The sequence below is a fragment of the Cebus imitator genome, unplaced genomic scaffold, assembly GCF_001604975.1.
Source record: "Cebus imitator isolate Cc_AM_T3 unplaced genomic scaffold, Cebus_imitator-1.0 Scaffold19, whole genome shotgun sequence".
In the NCBI taxonomy this organism is placed as follows: Eukaryota; Metazoa; Chordata; class Mammalia; order Primates; family Cebidae; genus Cebus; species Cebus imitator.
In genome coordinates this window covers 3,505,812-3,524,313 of record NW_016107334.1, presented here as the reverse complement: position 1 = coordinate 3,524,313, position 18,502 = coordinate 3,505,812, and the positions used below count along the sequence as shown (strand labels likewise).

General features: G+C 48.1%; 1 protein-coding gene across 2 annotated transcripts in view; it reads left to right on the top strand.

Moving 5' to 3' along the window:
* Positions 1-4,948: 4,948 nt before the first annotated feature.
* RGMA (repulsive guidance molecule BMP co-receptor a) overlaps positions 4,949-18,502 on the top strand; it is a 45,851-nt gene continuing 32,297 nt past the window's right edge. Inside the window, exon 1 of one of the 2 annotated variants that reach the window (XM_017518115.2) lies at positions 4,949-5,234. In XM_017518115.2, coding sequence (XP_017373604.1) covers positions 5,221-5,234 — 14 coding nt within the window. In that variant the 5' untranslated portion in view covers positions 4,949-5,220. Of the gene's footprint in view, positions 5,235-5,629; positions 5,873-18,502 lie in introns of those variants that run through there. The other variant, XM_037734874.1, reaches the window with a different exon arrangement.

The window sequence follows — 18,502 nt, the reverse complement described above, 5'->3', positions numbered from 1 at the left end:
TGGTCCCACAGATCCTCTCTCTTTCCTCCTGTCCCTCACCAGCTAGTTGAGCTCCCAGTCACCTCCAGACTTCTCCTGGGCCTCCCATGGGCACTCCTAACCTCTCCAGGACAGGTAAGAGGTTCATTCTTCTGCCTCATGCATGTAGGCATCACCTCCTCACTGTGCCTCACCTGAGCGATGCACCTGCACCCAGCTTTTCCCCACCAGGGCTCTCCTAGGGTGGTTGTCTTTGCTTTTGGCCACTCTTAATAGACCTGAAGACCAAGTTAGAAAGAAACCATTACAATAAAAATCACAAGAATTGGCACTGTGAGGAGCAGGGTGTGTAGCCATGACCACAAAGCACACGACAGAATGCCTTTCACCTGCTCCTGCTCACTAGCCATGTGTCTGACCCCATCTGGGGAGGCCCCACTGGACCCCACGGTCGGTTGTCAGCCTTAATAGGACACTCCTCTGAGTAGGAAGTTCTGGTCAGGGTTCTACTGACTATATTCAGAAGGCCTGATGGCTTCTGACTGAGAGGCAGAAGGGGGTCACCTCCGCCCTGGGGCTGTCAGGCGGACAGTGGGACAACACAAACATTTGACAAGGTGCAAAAGGGAGGCCCACCACACTCTGACTACTCACTGAGTTGGTGAGACAGCATCTAGGGAGGTCACTAGACTTCCCAGACTGACAACAAAGTGTCTTCTGCATGTCCCTGTCATGTCCCCTTCACGACGATGATGGCAAGCACTGGCAGCAGTTCTGCTGGTATCTGCAAGCCCTCTATTGCTTTGTCCCTTGCTTGTCACTCTTCATTGCCTCCTGACCCTAGTCAGCTCAACCTAGGACACCCTAAGAAGGAGGTGGCTGCCTATGATGGTCCTGATGGGAAACACATATGGTGTTTCCCAAGCCACTGCTCACCACGAGGGCCAGTCAGGGCCAGTGGGAGTGCATCAGGCCAGCATCCAAAAACAAAGGAAAAAATGGTATTTTCACTGCCTAAACATATAAGCCATTCTAAAGATTTTACTTAAAGCAAGAAAAGAAAGGGAAAGGGACTGCTATGGTTTGAATGTGTCCCCCAAGTTCATGTGTTGGAAACTCAATCCCCAATGCAACAGAGCTGGGAGGTGGCACCTTGAAGACATGATTGAGCCTTGTAGGCTCTGCCGTCATAAATGAACTCATGCCATTGTCCTGGGAATGGACTTGTTATTGTGGAGGTAGGTTCCCTGCAAAAGGAATTCAGCTCCCTTCCCCACGCTCACTCACCCTCTCACCGCATGATGCCTTCTGCCATATTATGACACAGCAAGAAGGCCCCGACTAGATGCAGGCCCTCGGTCTTGGACTGCCCAGCCTCCAGAGCTATAAAAAACAAATCTCTGTTCTTCGCAAACTAACGAGTCTCAGGTCTTCTGTTACAGCAGCACGAAACAGACTAAGGCAGAAACTGATCGTCATGCAGGAAGCGGCTATCCCAGAGAGAGGCCACTGCCCAGAAGCACCAGCCCCTTACTCCCCGCTCCCCTATCCTCTCATCAACTAGAGGCACAAACAAAGACTGTCAGCTCCAGGTGGCCAAAGCCTAAAACAAAATAAAACAAAAGGTAGGGGAGTGGGAATGCTGCCACTTAAATAAAAACAAAAACTTTACGTGCCAACTCAATGCTAGGTCCAGCAAACGTAATGTGAGCTCTAGACCATTTATTGATTTAAAAACAAACCCCCCTAAATATGAGGGAGAGGGGAGTTAAAAGTAATTAAATAAATTATATATACATATATAGATAATATTTTAATATGAATATATAAGAAGTTGATAAATATATAAGAAGAATATGTAAGTATATATAAGAAGTAGATACATATATAAGCTGTAGTATATGTATAATACATAATTAAATTAACACAAGTTACTATGATTTGATCCAACTAGAAATTCAAATTTTATGTATTAATTTACATCCTAATTTAGATGACAAAAATATTCAAAGGGCATGGATTGGCTTTTGTGCTTCTGCAACACAGGTTCTAACTTGACCTTAACATTTGCTAAAAGGTACCAACTGGCAAAAATTCTGGGGCTTAGTCAATACTGGGGCTCAAATCATAGTTATACCTGGAGATCTCAGTACATTTAAACACTCTGCCTCTATCATCTCAAAAGGTAACTAAATACAAAATAGAGAAAAATAAGTATGCCTCACTTTAACTGTAGCCTTGCCTAAATTTCCTATAGTCATGTAACCGTTGCTGTAATATACTCTACGTAGAGCATAGACGCTCTGACACAATAAATTAAGGTGATAAATTAAGCCAGCATGGTGGCATCCAGGTGGATCTGGCGACCGCCCAGCAAGCACGTATCCCCCCTCACAGAGGGAAGAAGAGGAAGAGTGGCCAAGAAGGGCTGGAAACCCCAGTCTTCCTTCTGTTTTCCTCTATAAATGTGAGCCCAGATTTTAACCTCTCTCTTGGCAACATGTGAGACAAGAAAGAAACTAATATAGATATTAGTCTTGTATTGACTTAGACTTTCACTTTCCCCACGCCTTGTTTCTTAATGGCCTTAAACAAAAAAACAAAAAAACTCTTGAACCTAGGTTAGCCAGTTTCCTGTTCATAGTAAGGAATCCAGGCTCTTTGCAGTAAAGAAAGACAAGGATACCCTGGAGTTTCATATGAGGAATGTTTCTAGATCGTTGGTTGAAAGCATGTCCGTTTGTTAATTTGCACCCTAAACACACCTCTCGGCTTCATTTAAATCTGAGAGCTCTGTGTGCATTCCAACTGCCTATGCAGAGTTCCAACTTAATCAAGTACTTAATGAGTAGCATTAATATTCGTTGTCTTCTCCATGGGCGACTGCACTCATCACGGTAAACAGTTACCAGCTGCCTCCACAGCCCGTGGTTGAGCTGAGAATTGTCTGTCCTTATCTAGACAGTGGATGATTTGTCCCCCACCATGGGAAAACCCTGCTGGGTACTTTCCAAAGGCCTCATTTTAAAAAGACATGTTTCCACTTATAGACCTGTTAAAAGTGCTAGGCAAGTTGGAAGAACAGTAAGAAATCTATGATCTGGGTGACAGTACTTCAAAGATTCTTGTAGTGTGTCAGGCACCATACTAAGTGCTAGGAATGCAATGATGACCGACCCCAAGGAGTCCTGGTTCCTGCCCTCACAATGCTTATGGTATGGTGGGAGAGGCCACTATGTAGGGAAAGGTCACTCTAATGAGCACATAATTACAGTGACCTCAGGGTTAGGAAGGAAAGGCATGGATGTGAGGACTCCCTAGAGGGTGGGGAAGATGTTGGAGCTGAGCTATGAAAGATGAAGATGGGCCAGGTGTGGTGGCTCACGCCTGTAATCCCAGCACTTTGGGAGGCTGAGGCAGGTGGATCATGAGGTCAGGAGTTCAAGACCAGCCTGGCCAAGATGGTGAAACCTCGTCTCTACTAAAAATACAAAAATTAGCCGGGAGTGGTGGCGGGTGCCTGTAATCCCAGCTGCTTGGGAGGCTGAGGCAGCGAATTGCTTGAACCTGGGAGATGGAGGTTGCAGTGAGTCATGATTATGCCACTGCACTCCAGCCTGGGCGACAGAGTGAGACTCCGTCTCAAAAAGAAAGATGAAGAAATTGGTTATTCACTAAATGTTAGGACACAGAATGTTAAGGCAGGAAGACACACACACACACCCTAATATTCATAGATGGGGAAACTGAGGCCCAGCAGAGCTAGATGACTTGCTAATTCTAGAAACCCATACCCAATCCCTTCCTGCTCAATCACCTAATTTTATTTATATCCCAGCTATAGATTATCCAAATACACTTGACAAATAAGATGGGGAATATTGAGTTAAAACCACATCTCTCAAGACCACACGCATAAATAACGATCGTGCTTTAATGTGGACGATACCTTTTCATTTTGCAAATTCAGTGTTCTCATCATATCAAAATTCAAGACAGTTTGTTCTGTAAGAAGGGGAAGGTCGTAACCCTGTCTAGAATGTACTGGCAAATCTCTCTAACCGTGCAGTGCTAATTTGGGCCTGAGCTGTGTAACCAGACTGACTTCACGCTCCAGCTGGGGTTTCAGGGGCACACATGGCGACTGGGTGGCTCTGGGCTGCCTCGCAGCAGGGGTCCTTGGGCTCCCGGAGCCCCTGGGGATTTGCTGCTCCCGACGTGGATGTGTTTTCGCCACTGTGTGCATGCGCTGAATGTTGAAAACATTCTTTTGAAAAGCCCAGGAGATTCCACTTGCAGTCTGTGCGTGTGCATGTAAAAGCGCAGAGCTGGGAAGAACCGCGGCGGCGCACACTCCGCCCGAAGGTGACCTCTGGAAGCCGCGGGCGTGGGCGGGGTGCGGTACGGTCTGCTTTTCACTCTAGACACTCCTGAGTTATGTAAAATTGCACGCAAGAACGTATTCGTGTGTTAGCATGTAATACATATGTATGAGTTTGCTGAAGAAGATTCTTCAACAACAACAAAGTCACAACAGAACAAAGGTGCGCCTCCGCGGAGCGCAACAGCGTTTGACTGGGATGCAGCCGCCTTCCCCCGAAAGCTCCGCGGAACTCCCCTGGACCACCGCCCAACTGAAGGTGGGCACTGCGCGCTCCACTGCGCGCTCCACGGCAGCAGCGCGGGGCAGTCGGGAAGTTGGAGGCGCCCGCGCCCCCGAACCCACCCGAGCGTTCAGGAGTCCTGCCTGGGCGGCGTGCGCCCTCCACACCCACCCAGCTGGTGCGGAAACGGGAGGGTGGGGCCGCCGCGGGGAGGAGCCACCGAGCCCGCCCCCCGCCCCTCCCCGCGGCCCTGGGCGCCCGGCCCGCCCCCTCCCCTCCGCGCGCAAACGAACCTCGCGACGCCGCGCTGTGCGGCGGGCGGGGGCCGGGCGAGGGAGGGGTCGGACCCTGGACGCCCCACTCTGCAGTTGCCTCCCGAGCGCTGGCTGCGCCGCCAGAGCCGCGGGGCCAGGAACGCACTGGCCGTTCGCTCCCGGGCCGGCTCCTCCAGGCGCTCGCAGCATGCAGCCCGGGAGCAGGAGGCGCGCCCCGAGTCGCCGCTGAGCCGGCCGGGGCTGCGGGGACCTGCGCCAGCCGAGCCCCTCCCACCTCGCCCCGGGGCAGACGAGCGGCGCCCCGGCACCCCCTCTTCGCCCGCAGCCCCGCCAGCGCCACCCCCCGCGGGCCGCAGGGTCTCATGCAGCCGCCAAGGTAAGCGCGGGCCGGGAGCCGGCGGCCCCGGTTCTGACATCCCCGAGACGCCGCCGGCACTTGCCGGGGCCCCGGCGCTGCTTCGGTCTTCCCCAGCCCCGCGTCTCATCTCGCTCCCATCTTGCCCACATTTGGAGCTTTGCTGCGCCTCGGTCGCTTTAGCGCTTGGCAGCAGGAAAGTTTTTGTGGTTTGGTGTTTGTTCTTTTTTCCTAAAATACTCTTCCCCCGGGCAGCCGCCAGCGCGCGTGGTTGGGCAGACCCGGCACACGTCCTTTCCACCGTGTGCGGGCTGGGAGCTCCCTCCCTCCTCCCGGCCCGCGGAGTCCCAGACCGAGCCGGCCACCCGGCTGTCCCGCCGTGAACCCCCATTGGCCCGTGCCGCCCGAGCCCCCGCCTCCCGCCCGACGCCCGGCTGCTGAGCTGCAGTACCAGCGCCTGCCCTCGGGGCTGTCGGCGCAGTGCACAGCGTGGCCTCCGGTCCCGACGGCCCCTGGTCTGGGCGCGCTGGCGCACGGGAAGGTGCAGCTCCTGGGGTGAGAGCTGAGGATGCCCATAGCCAAGCGGCCCCGGCGTTCCTAAGTGGACGGGTGGACACGGCGACGACTCTGCGCCGGCTCGCGCCGCAGCTCCACCCAGGGTACAAGCCGGGGCAAGGGGGACAGGTGTATCTAGCGGGAGAGCCGGCGGGGGGACGCTCGGGTGCAATTCGGGATTGTGTCTTATTAAAGTAATTGTATTAGACTTGCTCGGAGGTGGAAGCAGTTCTCCCAAATTGAGATTTTAATGGGAGCCCGTGAGCTGCTATTTTGCGGTGTGGTTTCGCGAGGCGTTGGGTGGTATTGATTTTCTACATCGGTGTCTCGCGGGCGGAGTACGGGAAGTAGCGCCATCTAGCGGAAGTGTTGAGCCGTGCACTCCTCCCAGGCTGCGAGGTTGAGTGTTCTTGGGGTAGCCTCCTGCACGAGGTTGGGGCCGGGAACCAGCCCTTGGTCCAGGCTGGAGGCTGCAGTAGCTCTCCGAGTACCGACCGTACCACGGAGAACCCCGACGTCCCGAGCTGAGCACGAGCTCAGGGAACGAAATTGCGGGTCGTGTTGAGTGGCATGCTGTCACCTAAAGGAGCTCCATCACTTTCTCCATCTGGGTTTAGACCCTTACGGGAAACATAACATAAAATGTTACCTGCTGTAACAAGACGCCCCTTTCTTGGGCATCTGGGGCAGAGAGCTTGAAAACTAATGCACAGACCTCTCTTCTCCTGTGCATCACAGACAGGTGATTTTTTGGGTAGATTTAGAGCCATGACCCCTAGAAAAGAGAGTGGCTGTGCCCCAAAGGGCAGCAGCAGAACTGGGAGAGGGTCTCCCGCCCATCTGTACAGGAACAGAATAGTGTACCCACGCTGGCTTTTTTTTTCTTTTTGCACATACAAAGAAGGGGTTTCTTGCTGTTAGCACAAAAAGTGACAAGCAAGCCCCCTTCACAGGGACATGGTCTCCAATTAATAACTGGGGCAGACATGGCTGGATGGCAAGTCCTGCAGACAAAGGCCCTGGGTGGGGCACCCACACATCCAGGCGAGCTCCACGTTCTCTGTGGCTGGTTTTTGCTGCCACCTTCCAGGCCAGATAATATATCAGCAGTGAGCTGGGTTCATCCTGTTCTGAAGGGCACGCTGGCCCCTTGAGGAGCAGGGTTGTGGTCTACTGCAGTACACCCTTGAGACTCTGGGCCGTGGTGGTAGTGAAAGAGGTCCTAGCCTCCTTTTTTCAAGTGCCCTGCTTCCATTATTTCCCTCCCAGGTGTCAGACAGGTACTTAGCTCGCAATAGACATGTGAAATGGTGGGTGGCTGGTCTGCCCCCACATGCTGTCTCAAACGGGGTCTCCGGTGTCTCCGTTGGTAGGTGTTTATTTCATCAGGAGACTTGTGACAGACAGGGTCTTAGAGTAGCTTGGCATCTCATTCAAGGAGGGCACTTTTCACTTTTGCTAGGAAACCTCCGTCTGCTTTCTCTTTTTACAAACCTCTCCCAAGGAATGACTTGCTTCTTCCCAGTGTGTGTAATAATAGCAAATGAAGGCACAGGAGTCTCCTGTTAGAGTCCCATGCTCTTCAGCAGCTCTGTGAGAGGCCAAAGACGAGAAAGAATTCTTAGATGAGCAGTTGCAAAATGAAATGAATAGGGACTGAGCATCCCTGACGCTGGGACAGGGAGTTTTTCAGCCACTCTCCCAGGGATGCTTGCCGCTCCCAGGAAGCAGGCAGGAACGGGTGCTGGTATTTTCCGTTTCTCAGAAGAAACCAATGGCCAGAAAGAAGAAGGGATAGGGCCGGGGTTCTGTGAATCTAAAGTGCTTCCCCAACCCCCCCCCCACAACCTTGCTACCAAATGAATTAAGTTCTAGCGCTTGTTTTTACCAAGTATGGTCGCAAAATCTGTTCCTGCCTTGAAGTATGCAGTATAGACATGAAAGGGAGGCATGGTCACCGATCTGTCAAGCCTGCCATCCAGGGAAAGAGACAGGACGTATCCAAATGCAATAGAGCAGAAACATGCAAGGATTATCTGAAAGCAGAGCAGGCTAATTGGAATGTGTTCTGTGAAATGAAATGACACTAGTCCTTACAAGTAATTATTCTGGAACTTGACTTACAATATCCCAAAGGTACGTTTAGTTAACTTTTAAGTGTCTGTGGTGTTCCTCTGGCTCTTTAAGGGAATGGCTTTGCTTCGATTATTTAGCCATTCAGCAAACTTAACTGAACATAAATTTAACCTGAAGAAGGGAAGCTGCAGGTTTCCCCACCTGTCTGGAATCCAGCCCTATCCAAAACACAGGCTCCTCTTTTTCTTATTTTGAGCAAATGACAGCTCAGTTTCAGCCTCTCTTCTCTTAGCAACAGAGCTGTAAAGGAGTAATGAATAGGGCAGTGGAAAAAATTAAGGATTGCCTTACCCAAGTGTGCATCCAAGGCCAGGCAGAAGTCAGTCTCCTTGGTGACAGATGAACAAATGAACTCTACTGAAAGGATACCCAGTTTCTTAGCCAGGTCTGTCCTGTGAGTAGAAGTACTATGTCATGTTAGAACCCAGGGGTCAAGAGGCAAGAATGCCTAGTGAGGTGTGAAACTTGACAATTCTTTTTTTTTTTTTTTTTTTTTTTTTTTTTTTTTTTTTTTTTTTTTTTAAGTAAATTGATTTTTAATTGATATAAGATGAACCCAAATACATATGAACAAGCATGCCCTTTGTTTGGCATTTTTGGCAAAATATAGACTTGACAATTCTTAGGGCAGGAAGAAGAAGGAGTTTTAAAATTGGGGCAGAAATTGACAAAAGATAAATGCAAATGTCTTTTAAAACCTCAATTTGTAAGTCGCCGGTAACTGACTAACATAAAAATGTGCTGCGTACCTATGCAACTTATGAAATGATTGTATCCAGATTACTACAGTAAATAATGGAAGTATAGCCAAGAGTTTATGCAGTCATTACAGAATTGCTGGTTGGATTCACTTCTCATTTTTCAATTGCTTGTTTAAAGCAGTGCTACAAGATGAAGAACTTTCAGAAAGCAAAATACTGGCTTTGCCAGAGCCTGAAAATTAGGCAAAAACTGTAAAGACTGTGTCAACTATCTGGTCAAAGGACACCAGTTCCCATAGGTTCGGTGTCTTCCATAGGCCAAAGCAGAGATCAGCAGGTATGAGTAAAAATGCCCCAAAACTCACCGACTTCTGTCTTGGCAGGACATTTGAGTCGTTACCATCTGTTGTGGCTTCTCCTTATATTTCATTTTTTCATCTTCATGGACTCTAAGATCAAGTTCTTTGTAGCAGCTTGCCCCGGCTGACAGGAACAGTTTGCCTTGTTTCCTGGTAATATTCCATTCTTCTGCTCTTATAAACAGAGATATTCTGCCTAATTCCTCCGGAAGAGTTTTGGTAACATTTTATTCTCAGTATCCGTTTCTTCTTGAAGATGGATGCAACCCATTTTTATCCTCTGTAGGTATGTTGAAGAATTTTCTCCTCGGTGATGTCTTTAAACAAGGTTAGGTGGGAACATGGAACGTACGTACACCGACCCCTGCAGACCTCCTGCACACCCCTCACATTACTTGTATTGTCAGCCACAGGGCAGACTCTGCTTTAGAACTCACTCCCTAGTTCTACTTTTACACCTGTCTCAGCTGATGTGCACTGTGTCTCTCCTCTCCAGGCTGTCTATTTAAAAACCTTGAGATCAGCCAGGCACGGTGGCTCATACCTGTAATCCCAGCACTTTGGGTGGCCGAGGCAGGCAGATCGCTGAGGTCAGGAGTTCTAGACCAGCCTGGCCAACATGGTGAAACCCCCATATCTACTAAAAGTATAAAAGTTAGCTGGGTTAGGAGAACTGCTTGAACCTGGGAGGCGGAGGTTGCAGTGAGCTGAGATTATACCATTGCACTCCAGCCTGGCAACAAGAGTGAAACTACCTCTCACACACACACACAAAAATTAGCCAGGTGCCATGGTACATGCCTGTAGTCCCAGCCACTCAGGTGGCTGAGACAAGAGAATCACTTGAACCTGGAAGGCAGAGATTGCAATGAGCTGAGATCATGCCATTGCACTCCAGCCTGGGCAACACAGCCAGACTCCATCTCAGGAAAAAAAAAAAAAAAAAAAAAAACATGAGATCTGATTGTTTGAGGTGTTTTCACAAAGTTTGATTCTCTCTATCAAAGTCTGATCCACTTGTAAGACTAAAAGGCCTTGCTGATGAATTTTGCCTTGCAGGAATACCATTTTACCTGTTCAAATGCTCATGTAAAAGAGGCTTGCTCAAAAACGTCTCCTGGGCAAATGCTGGGGCCTTCTGAGTGGCTGAGGAATTTATAGCCGGTGTGCATTTTCAGCACCCGACAGTGGCAGCCTGAGGAATAGATTGCCCTTGCAAAAACATAGCCACTGGACTCCCACTTCTTCCACAGAGGGTTTTTTTCTGGTTCTCAGAGCACACAGAAATGCCCATGTCATTCACAGAATCATAGAAATTACAGAGTTTACCCAAGATAATTGGTACTTTGAAAATAATAATTACCCTTTGTTTGGAAGTTTTGGTGTCTCATGTGCTTTCATTTACATTTTAGTTTAATATCCTTTATAGAAAGAGGTGAAGTATAAATAATCGATTTTTTTGTGCAATTGCATTTTCCCACGTGGGCTCCCATTTATTGATGGAAGGGAAGCAAAGCAAAAACAAGCAAAGTGCAGAGGCTGGGCTCACCTGTATTCATGATGAAGTCCTTGATGACGTTCCCTTCCAGGTCCAGCTCTAATAACCCATCACTGCTGAGTTTGGCGAGGTCATTTTGGCCTCTGAACATGAGACTCCTGGGAGTTTATTTTGTTATGTATCAGTCAATGCAGCTAAAATAGTCTGACATTCAGATTTCAGAATACCGATTTCAAAATGCTTCTCTTGGCTGGGCATGGTGGCTCATGCCTATAATTCCAGCACTTTGGGAGGCTGAGGTGGGCCGACTGCTTGAGCTCAGGAGTTCAAGACCAGCCTGGCCAATATAGCGAAACCCCATCTCTACTAAAAACACAAAAATTAGCATGGTGCGGTGGCATGCATCTGTGGTCCCAGCTACTTGAGGGGCTGAGGTGGGAGGATTGCCTGGAGGAACCTTGGAGGCAGAGGTTGCAATGAGCCTTGAGCATGTCCCTGGGCAACAGAGTAAGACCTTGTCCCCGACCCCCCAAAAAAAACAAAAATGCTTCTCTTACTCTCCTGAAACACTTGGTTTTGGTTTTGCACCTTTGGGTATCTCACAATCATATGACAGAAAAAAGCTAAATGCCAGCCCTTTCCATGCTAGGAGGGTGTTACGTTGCTATTTTCTCTGCTAAGGAGCATTTTGAGCAAGTCAATTGCTAAGCTCCAGGTATCTGATTTCTTCATAAGTAAATGGATGCTATTGGCAGGGACTACTGACTTCAGGCCTGGTGGAGAACATACTGGCCCCTGAGCCTCAGTCAGGAGTCAGCAAGAGCAAGGCAAACCCAAGCCAAGATGGCTCGAGGGCCCTCCCTTTCCGGGTCAGTGACCAATCTCTAAAGGCAGAAGCCCATCTGGCTTAAAACTTGAGATGCGCTCTGAGTGGCTTGTGGACTGAAAGAACTCCAATGAATTGATACTGTAGATAGGTTTACCTAAATATCTAACTGTTGTTTAAGGAAATCTATTTAACTGGCATTTGAAGGCTAAGTCTGGGTAAGTGCTCTGTGAATACGTGATCTAAAAAATGTCATTTACCTTCCAAAAGAAACACAGAAACTTCCATAATCTAATTATTTCAATTTCTTCAGTCTCTAGGATGGATAGGGAAGATTCAGAGACGTTTTTCTCTTCTTAAAATGTTTTTATATTTATGTTAACGTCTGGAAAACAGTACATCTCTAAACACATTGCCATTTCTAACGTGTGATCCGTCGTTATACATGTGGGCATACTATTGGACTGACTGAAATAAATAAGCCCTGGGTGAAGATGAGAAGTAGCTGTGGGGGAAAGACGGCATTTGGCGTCTCATGACCTGGGTTTGAGCCTCTACACGGCTGCCTGTATTTATGGTCCTTCAACAAGAAGTACAGATGATTCTGTCTCATTTGTGAAATGGAAATGGCTGTGCCCATTGCATCGTTAAGATGACAATGCTATGGTTACATGGAGTTTTTTTCAAGTGTGCTCCTCAGGCCTCAAGTATAACTGAAAATAAAACCCACCTTTAGAACTTGAGGCTATCCAAGATTCCTTGCAGAATTCTGCAGAGCTCCCCCAAGAGCCTATACATATAACGGCTGTAGCAGAATCTGACACAGAGTAGATTACATAGGCAGTATTGTAATCCAAACAGTAGTTCTTATCCATGACCTAAAACCTGTTCTAAGTGGGTTATTATTATATTAATTCATTTAATCCTCACAACAACCTTTTGATAGAGCTGCAGATAGATCCCCATCTTTTTTTTTTTTTTTTTTTTTTTGAGACAAAGTCTCATTCTGTCGCCAGGCGCCAAGCTGGAGTGCTGTGGCACGATCTCGGCTCACTGCAACCTCCCTCTCCCAGGTTCAAGCAATTCTCCTGCCTCAGCCTCCCAAGTAGCTGGGACTACAGGCCAACGCCACCACGCCCAGATAATTTTTGTATTTTTAGTAGAGAAGGGGTTTCACTCTGTTGGCCAGGATGGTCTTGATCTCTTGACCTCATGATCCACCTGCCACGGCCTCCCCAAGTGCTGAGATTACAGGCGTGAGCCACCGCACCCGGCCAAGATCCCCATCTCACAGATGAAATAACAGATCTAGGGAGTCTGTGTTCACACCACATGTTCTTAGCCAGCATGCTGTTTTGCCTCTGCATTGTAAAGGTGAAGAAATTCTGTTAGCCTCTGACAAATTTAAGAAAGGAAAACAATGGTGGAAGAGAATGTCACATAAGGTGACACATTTGTTCTTCTCTCTGGATTGGCACTTTTCCCCATCTCACATCAGCTGGGGATTGTCTCTATTTCGGCCTTGCTTAGCCATTCTAAACAGTTTTGAATTTGATGAACAACTTGGTTATCTGTTCCTATTGCTAAATGTCTATGGTATTTGTGCTTGGCACTCAATTATTCATTAATCCAAATACTCCAGCCTTCTGTTGGTTGAGAGAGAGAGAGACAGACTCACTGTCGGTTCAGACAGTTGCCATTTGGTGGATAAATGGTTCCAAGCCAGTTCTTCTCCCAAGAACTTACCGGAATGGGGAGACGTAAGCACTGTGTGGTCTGTTCTTTTATGGGAACCTGGTATGTCTTACGTATGTATACCCAAAAGCTGCCTTAAAACCTCGGGTGGCTGCTAAATGTTTCTAAGGTGTGGTTTCACGTTGTTGGGGATTATTACTGAATTTCATCCTGACACTACAACATAAAAATGTCACTCTTCAAATGACATTGCCTATGTGCTTAGCCACATTTTCACCTGGGGACTACAGAAGTGTTACAGATGAGGCCCCAGAATGGCTTCTTACGATCAGGTGTGGGCAAGGCCAGTTAGTTACAAGCCAGCATCAATTCACCAGGTCCCTGGAAACAGGACTCTGGAGCTTGGAGATCTCCTGGGGCAGCCAGGCTGTGATTCTGCAGATTGAGAAGCTGAGGGGCCAGAGATAGCCCAGGGCATGGTGCCACACAGTTGGAGTTAAGACCGCCCAATTCCCAGGTCTCTGTCTTTCCCCATACTCGCTGGCAGCGTCTTGAAGCCTTCCATCTCAACACTGTCAATTAAGCAATTCATAAATGCTATTGCTTTTGTACTGGGCTTTGCAGGCAGAAGAATTTACAAACTTGCAGACCAGTTAGTAGGCGTGATACGGAGTCTCAGACAAGAGTTTTAGAAAGAAATCAGTGGTTGGGGAGGTGGGGGCAGACTTTCATTAAGAAATTGTAGTTATACACCAGTTTATAGTGTCAGTAGGAAGAAATGGGAGAAGGAGAGAGAAAAGCAACATGGCTGCTCCAGGAGGTTTCTGAGTATATGGGAAGTGGAGAAGGGCAGGTGTGAAAGAAGGAAAGAGGGTGGTCCATCCAAATGCCACGGAAAGGCACCCATGGGAACTGCTGGCAGCCCGTCGGGAAGACTCCAGCCCAGCCTGAACTGAGCCTGAGGCAACAGAGGCCAAAGGGAACACAGAGGGAGTCCTTGCTTCTGTTCAGAGCAAGAGGATGGAGTAGGGGTAGGAAAGGCAGAGAAAAAACGAAAACCCCCATGCCTGGGAAGTAGCTGTGATCCCATCAGAGGTGGCCTGGCAGCTGGCGATCACCCAGACCTGCCCTAACCTCATTCTGTCACCAAGCCTGCTCGGTGACCTCAAGCAGGTTAATTACTTCAGCAGCGTAAGTGTGGGTGAATGTGCCAAAACACCATCTCCACAAAAAATACCAAAAAATGACCCAGGCGTGGTGGTGTGTGCACCTGTGGTCCCAGCTACTCAAGAGGCTGAGGAGGATCACTTGAACCCAGGAGGTGGAGGCAGCAGTGAGCCATGATTGTGCCATGCTACTCCAGCCTGGTCTCAAAAAAAAAATTAAATATTAAAAACTCATTAAAATATTGGAAGAAAATCCAACACTTGGTCATCTTTGGTAATTTTTTAAATGAAAAGTTTTAATTTTGGTAAAGTGTTTAAATGTTTGGTAGTTTTTTCTTCTCAGTAATGATGTCAATTACCAAGAAGAGTCCCTCATGGTGAGGGAAGGCGCATCAAAGCCCAGGTGATGTTCTTTACGTAGAGAGGAAAGAAGCCTCCGGTAATGCAGATGGCAGGAACAGCCTCATGGCCAAATGTGCAGCTGTCCTTCCATGTGACACCTGTGTCCATGGGCATGCATGCTGTGCCTCCCGCCCACCAGGGGAGCCCACCCTCCCTGGGAAGGGTCATTTTAAATAGCCACTTTTGCTGAATATATACTAAAAAGTATTATCGTGAAGCACACTTTAAAGTCTCAATTAGTCAAACGAAGCACAGTATATTTTCTAAAAAGAGAACGTGAAACCCAACCAATCTATTAGCATTCTTTAAGGACTCAGAAACAGGCCTGGAGACAAGGGAGAAACCCAGGATGAATTCTGTTTAGACTTTCAAAATTCCTTCTGAAAAGTTCTACCCCAAAGGTCATTTACAACAGTAAGTCTCTGCAGCACCGTGTGTGTGTGTCTGTGGCGGAGGGGAGGGTGCGGGGGGGGGACTGCCAGGGATCAGAATTATCCTTAGAGACAAGAAACAAAAAATAGGATAAACAGGTACTTTTCTGGATGAAGAATTATTAACAGTGAGGATGCCCCAGGATGGTGGGTGCACCCAGACGTAGTTTAAATTTACGTGGATTATCTGAAGGGGGGAAAGCTCAGATGGTTTCGGGCTTTGGGATGAAATGAAGGCTATGCAGAAATGGCAAACAAATGGTGATTAACTGCAGGATGAGCTTAGGAGTTAGCAAGAAAATGCATATTAAGCCTTTGCAGGCGCAAGTCTGTTAATGCATTTATGAGAACATAATCCAAATTACAAGAAAATGGACTTTGTCCAGTCTGTTTATAGCCATGGAAGAGGATCCTTGGGGTCTTTGCAAAATGTTTGTTTGCTACAGGCCACTCAGGACTAAGTGTTCAGAAAATGCTAAAATACTATCAGAAATTATACTGGGGTCAGATGCTGTGGCTCATGCCTGTAATCCCAGCACTTTGGGAGACTGAGGCAGGCAGATCACCTGAGGTCAGGAGTTTGAGACCAGCCTGGCCAACATGGTGAAACCTCGTCTCTACTAAAATACAAAAATTAGCTGGGCGTGGTGGCAGGCAGCTATAACCCCAGCTACTCGGGAGGCTGAGGCAGGAGAAGTGCTTGAACCCAGGAGGCAGAGGTTGCGGTGAGCCGAGATCACACCCCTGCACTCGGGCCTGGGTGACAAAGTGAGGCTCTATCTCAAAAAAAAAAAAAAGAAAGAAAAAAAATGATACGGGAAAACAAGTGAAAACTAGTATTCTTCCTGGGCTCTACCCACACCTGCCAGTTGTATTCTCTTCCCCTTGATAAAAATATGTCAGAACTGCAGAAGATGAGCGACTAATCACCTGAACTTCTTCGCAAGAGACTGGGCTGCTTTCCACACTAAAACCTGCAGGGTTTTAGTGTGGAAAGATGAAGCCAGAAAGATTATATGATCAAAGTCTATACAACCTTGAAGGTTATGGAGAGAGAAAACAAGGACTGATTCGTCAAATCTGAGATGACCAGGCCCCAGAGTAGCCCTTAAAGTTTGAAAGAGGAATTTGGGGGAGAAATTAAAACTAAGGATCAGGTCAGGGGCAGTGGCTTAGGCCTGTAATCCCAGCACTTTGGGAGGCTAAGGTGGGCAGAGGAGTTCAAGACCATCCTGGCCAACATGGCGAAACCCCATCTCTACTAAAAATACAAAAATCAGCCAGGTTGATGGCATGCACCTATAATCCCACCTACTCGGGAGGCTGAAGCAGGAGAATCACTTGAACCCAGGAGGTGAAGGTTGCAGTGAGCGGAGATCATGCCACTGCACTCCAGCCTAGGAGAGAGAGCGAGATTCTGTCTCAAATAAATAAGTGGGTGGATGGATGGATGGATGGATCCGTTCCCGCACTCTGAGTTGTAAATTGGGGCAACTCAGTTCTCAAGACATGGTCTAGACAAACATTTTTCAACACATAGGGTAATGGGAGGATGTTCAAGAAATGTTGTCAAATTCGTGGCCGGTTACTGAATGATGGGTTGAGAGCCTAACATATCCCTACACTTGCCAGGCTGGCAAAAATACCTGGGACCAGTGTTGGATCATTTCCTCCATATTAGGGTTCTGTTAATGAGAGAAATCTAGATCAGTCTAGTTTCAGCAAAATAAGAATTTTGTCAGCTTCCAAAGCTTGGAAGAGGTGCTAGGTAGCTCACGAGCTCAGGACGAGCTGCAGGGGAGTCACATGCTGAAGAGTGGCTTGGGGAGGGTTAACCTAAATAAATCTTCGCCACTCCCCAAAAGCTCACCAGATAAAATATAACTTAATTAAAAACAAGATGTTAGCTGGGCACAACAGCTCATACCTGTAATCCCAGCCGTTTGTGAGGCAGAGGCAGGTGGATTACTTGAGCCCAGGAGTTTGAGACCAGCCTGGCCAACATGGTGAAACCCTGTCTCTAGGAAAAATATGTAGTGGCACGTGCCTGTAATCACAGCTACTCAGGAGGCTGAGATACAAGAATTGGTTGAACTGAGGAGGTGGAGGTTGCAGTGAGCCAAGATCACACCACTGTGCTCCAGCCTGCTGGGCAACTGGGCAGCTGTCTCTCTCTCTCTCTCTCTCTCTCTCTCTCTCTCTCTCTCTCACACACACACACACACACACACACACACACACACACACACACACACACACAGTATGTCAGGTCCACAAATGCTGCCTCAGCTACTAACACTCATAAACCCTCACCCTCCCACAAGACTGCTGTCCTAGACCCATCCGGTGTTGGAATCGGACCAGAACTGAAGCTGCTTCTGTAGCAGCAATCTCGGGAAAGATTCTGATTGGTTCACCTCACGTCACTTGCAATTACTGTTTTATTGAAAGTATTTGTTAGGTGACCTGTCTTGCCTTGACTTTAAGCCCAAGGGGCAGAAACTGACCTGGGTCTTCTGTGCACCTGCCAACAGCAAGGAGGGCATGGGCCTGAGACTGATAGAACTTACAAACCCAGCTATTCCCCTAGACATGAGTCGCCCAGGGGAGTGCCTGAAAAATGCTGATGCCCAGGCTCTACCCCCTAGAGATTCAGATTAGCTGGCTTGGAGTAGGGCCTGGGTACCTCTGATCTTTTTAAGTCTCCCACAGTGGTCTCCCAAAAGAGTAAATCCCTCCCCATCTCGAGGCTTTGGGTAGGGCCCCCAGGTGCTTCACAGGCTCCCCCAAAGCTCCTTGCTCCCGTTTCTCCAGCTTCACCTCTTCCTGCTACAGCTGCACTTCTCAGGCAAAGCACAACTTGTTCCTGGCACACATGGTGTTCCTTCTGCCTGGAATTCTTACCCTGCCACCCCGTCCCTTGCCCATCATCTTCCCTTGGCACAGTCCTGCACCAGGAAAGCTTCTCTCCCCTCCCTGCACCCCAGGCTGAGCTGGAGGCCCCTGGCGCCTGTGTTCTGTGTCTCCCCTGTCAGAGTCAGTGTTATGCTTTATTGAAAGTGATTGTTAAGGAATCTGTCTCGCCTTGACTTTAAAGCCTGGTGCGGACTTGCTCACCACCGTTGGAATGAATGGCACACACAGCACGCCGAGCATGGAGTTCAGTGTGTTCGGCTTGGCATTTATTAGCCATTTATTGGGTGAGCACTTAAGCTGTCCCAGCCTCAGTTTCTTCATCTGCAAAATGAAGATGATAATAGAACCTTCCTTAGCTGAAAGTGTCTAGACATGTAAAGTGCTTAGCTGGCACCTGACGCAATGTAAAAACATGTCCAAATACTCGCCATCATTTTGAAAGACACCACCTTTTTTGGCAAAGGTCATTAACTCACCTTTCCTTTACCACTTATTTTTCTCTATTATCCGTTTCTACCAGCAAGTCAGAAGTAGGGACTGTCTTATTTCTTTCTTTCTTTTTTTTTTTTTTTGGTCAGACTGGTCTCCTGATCTACCCACTTCG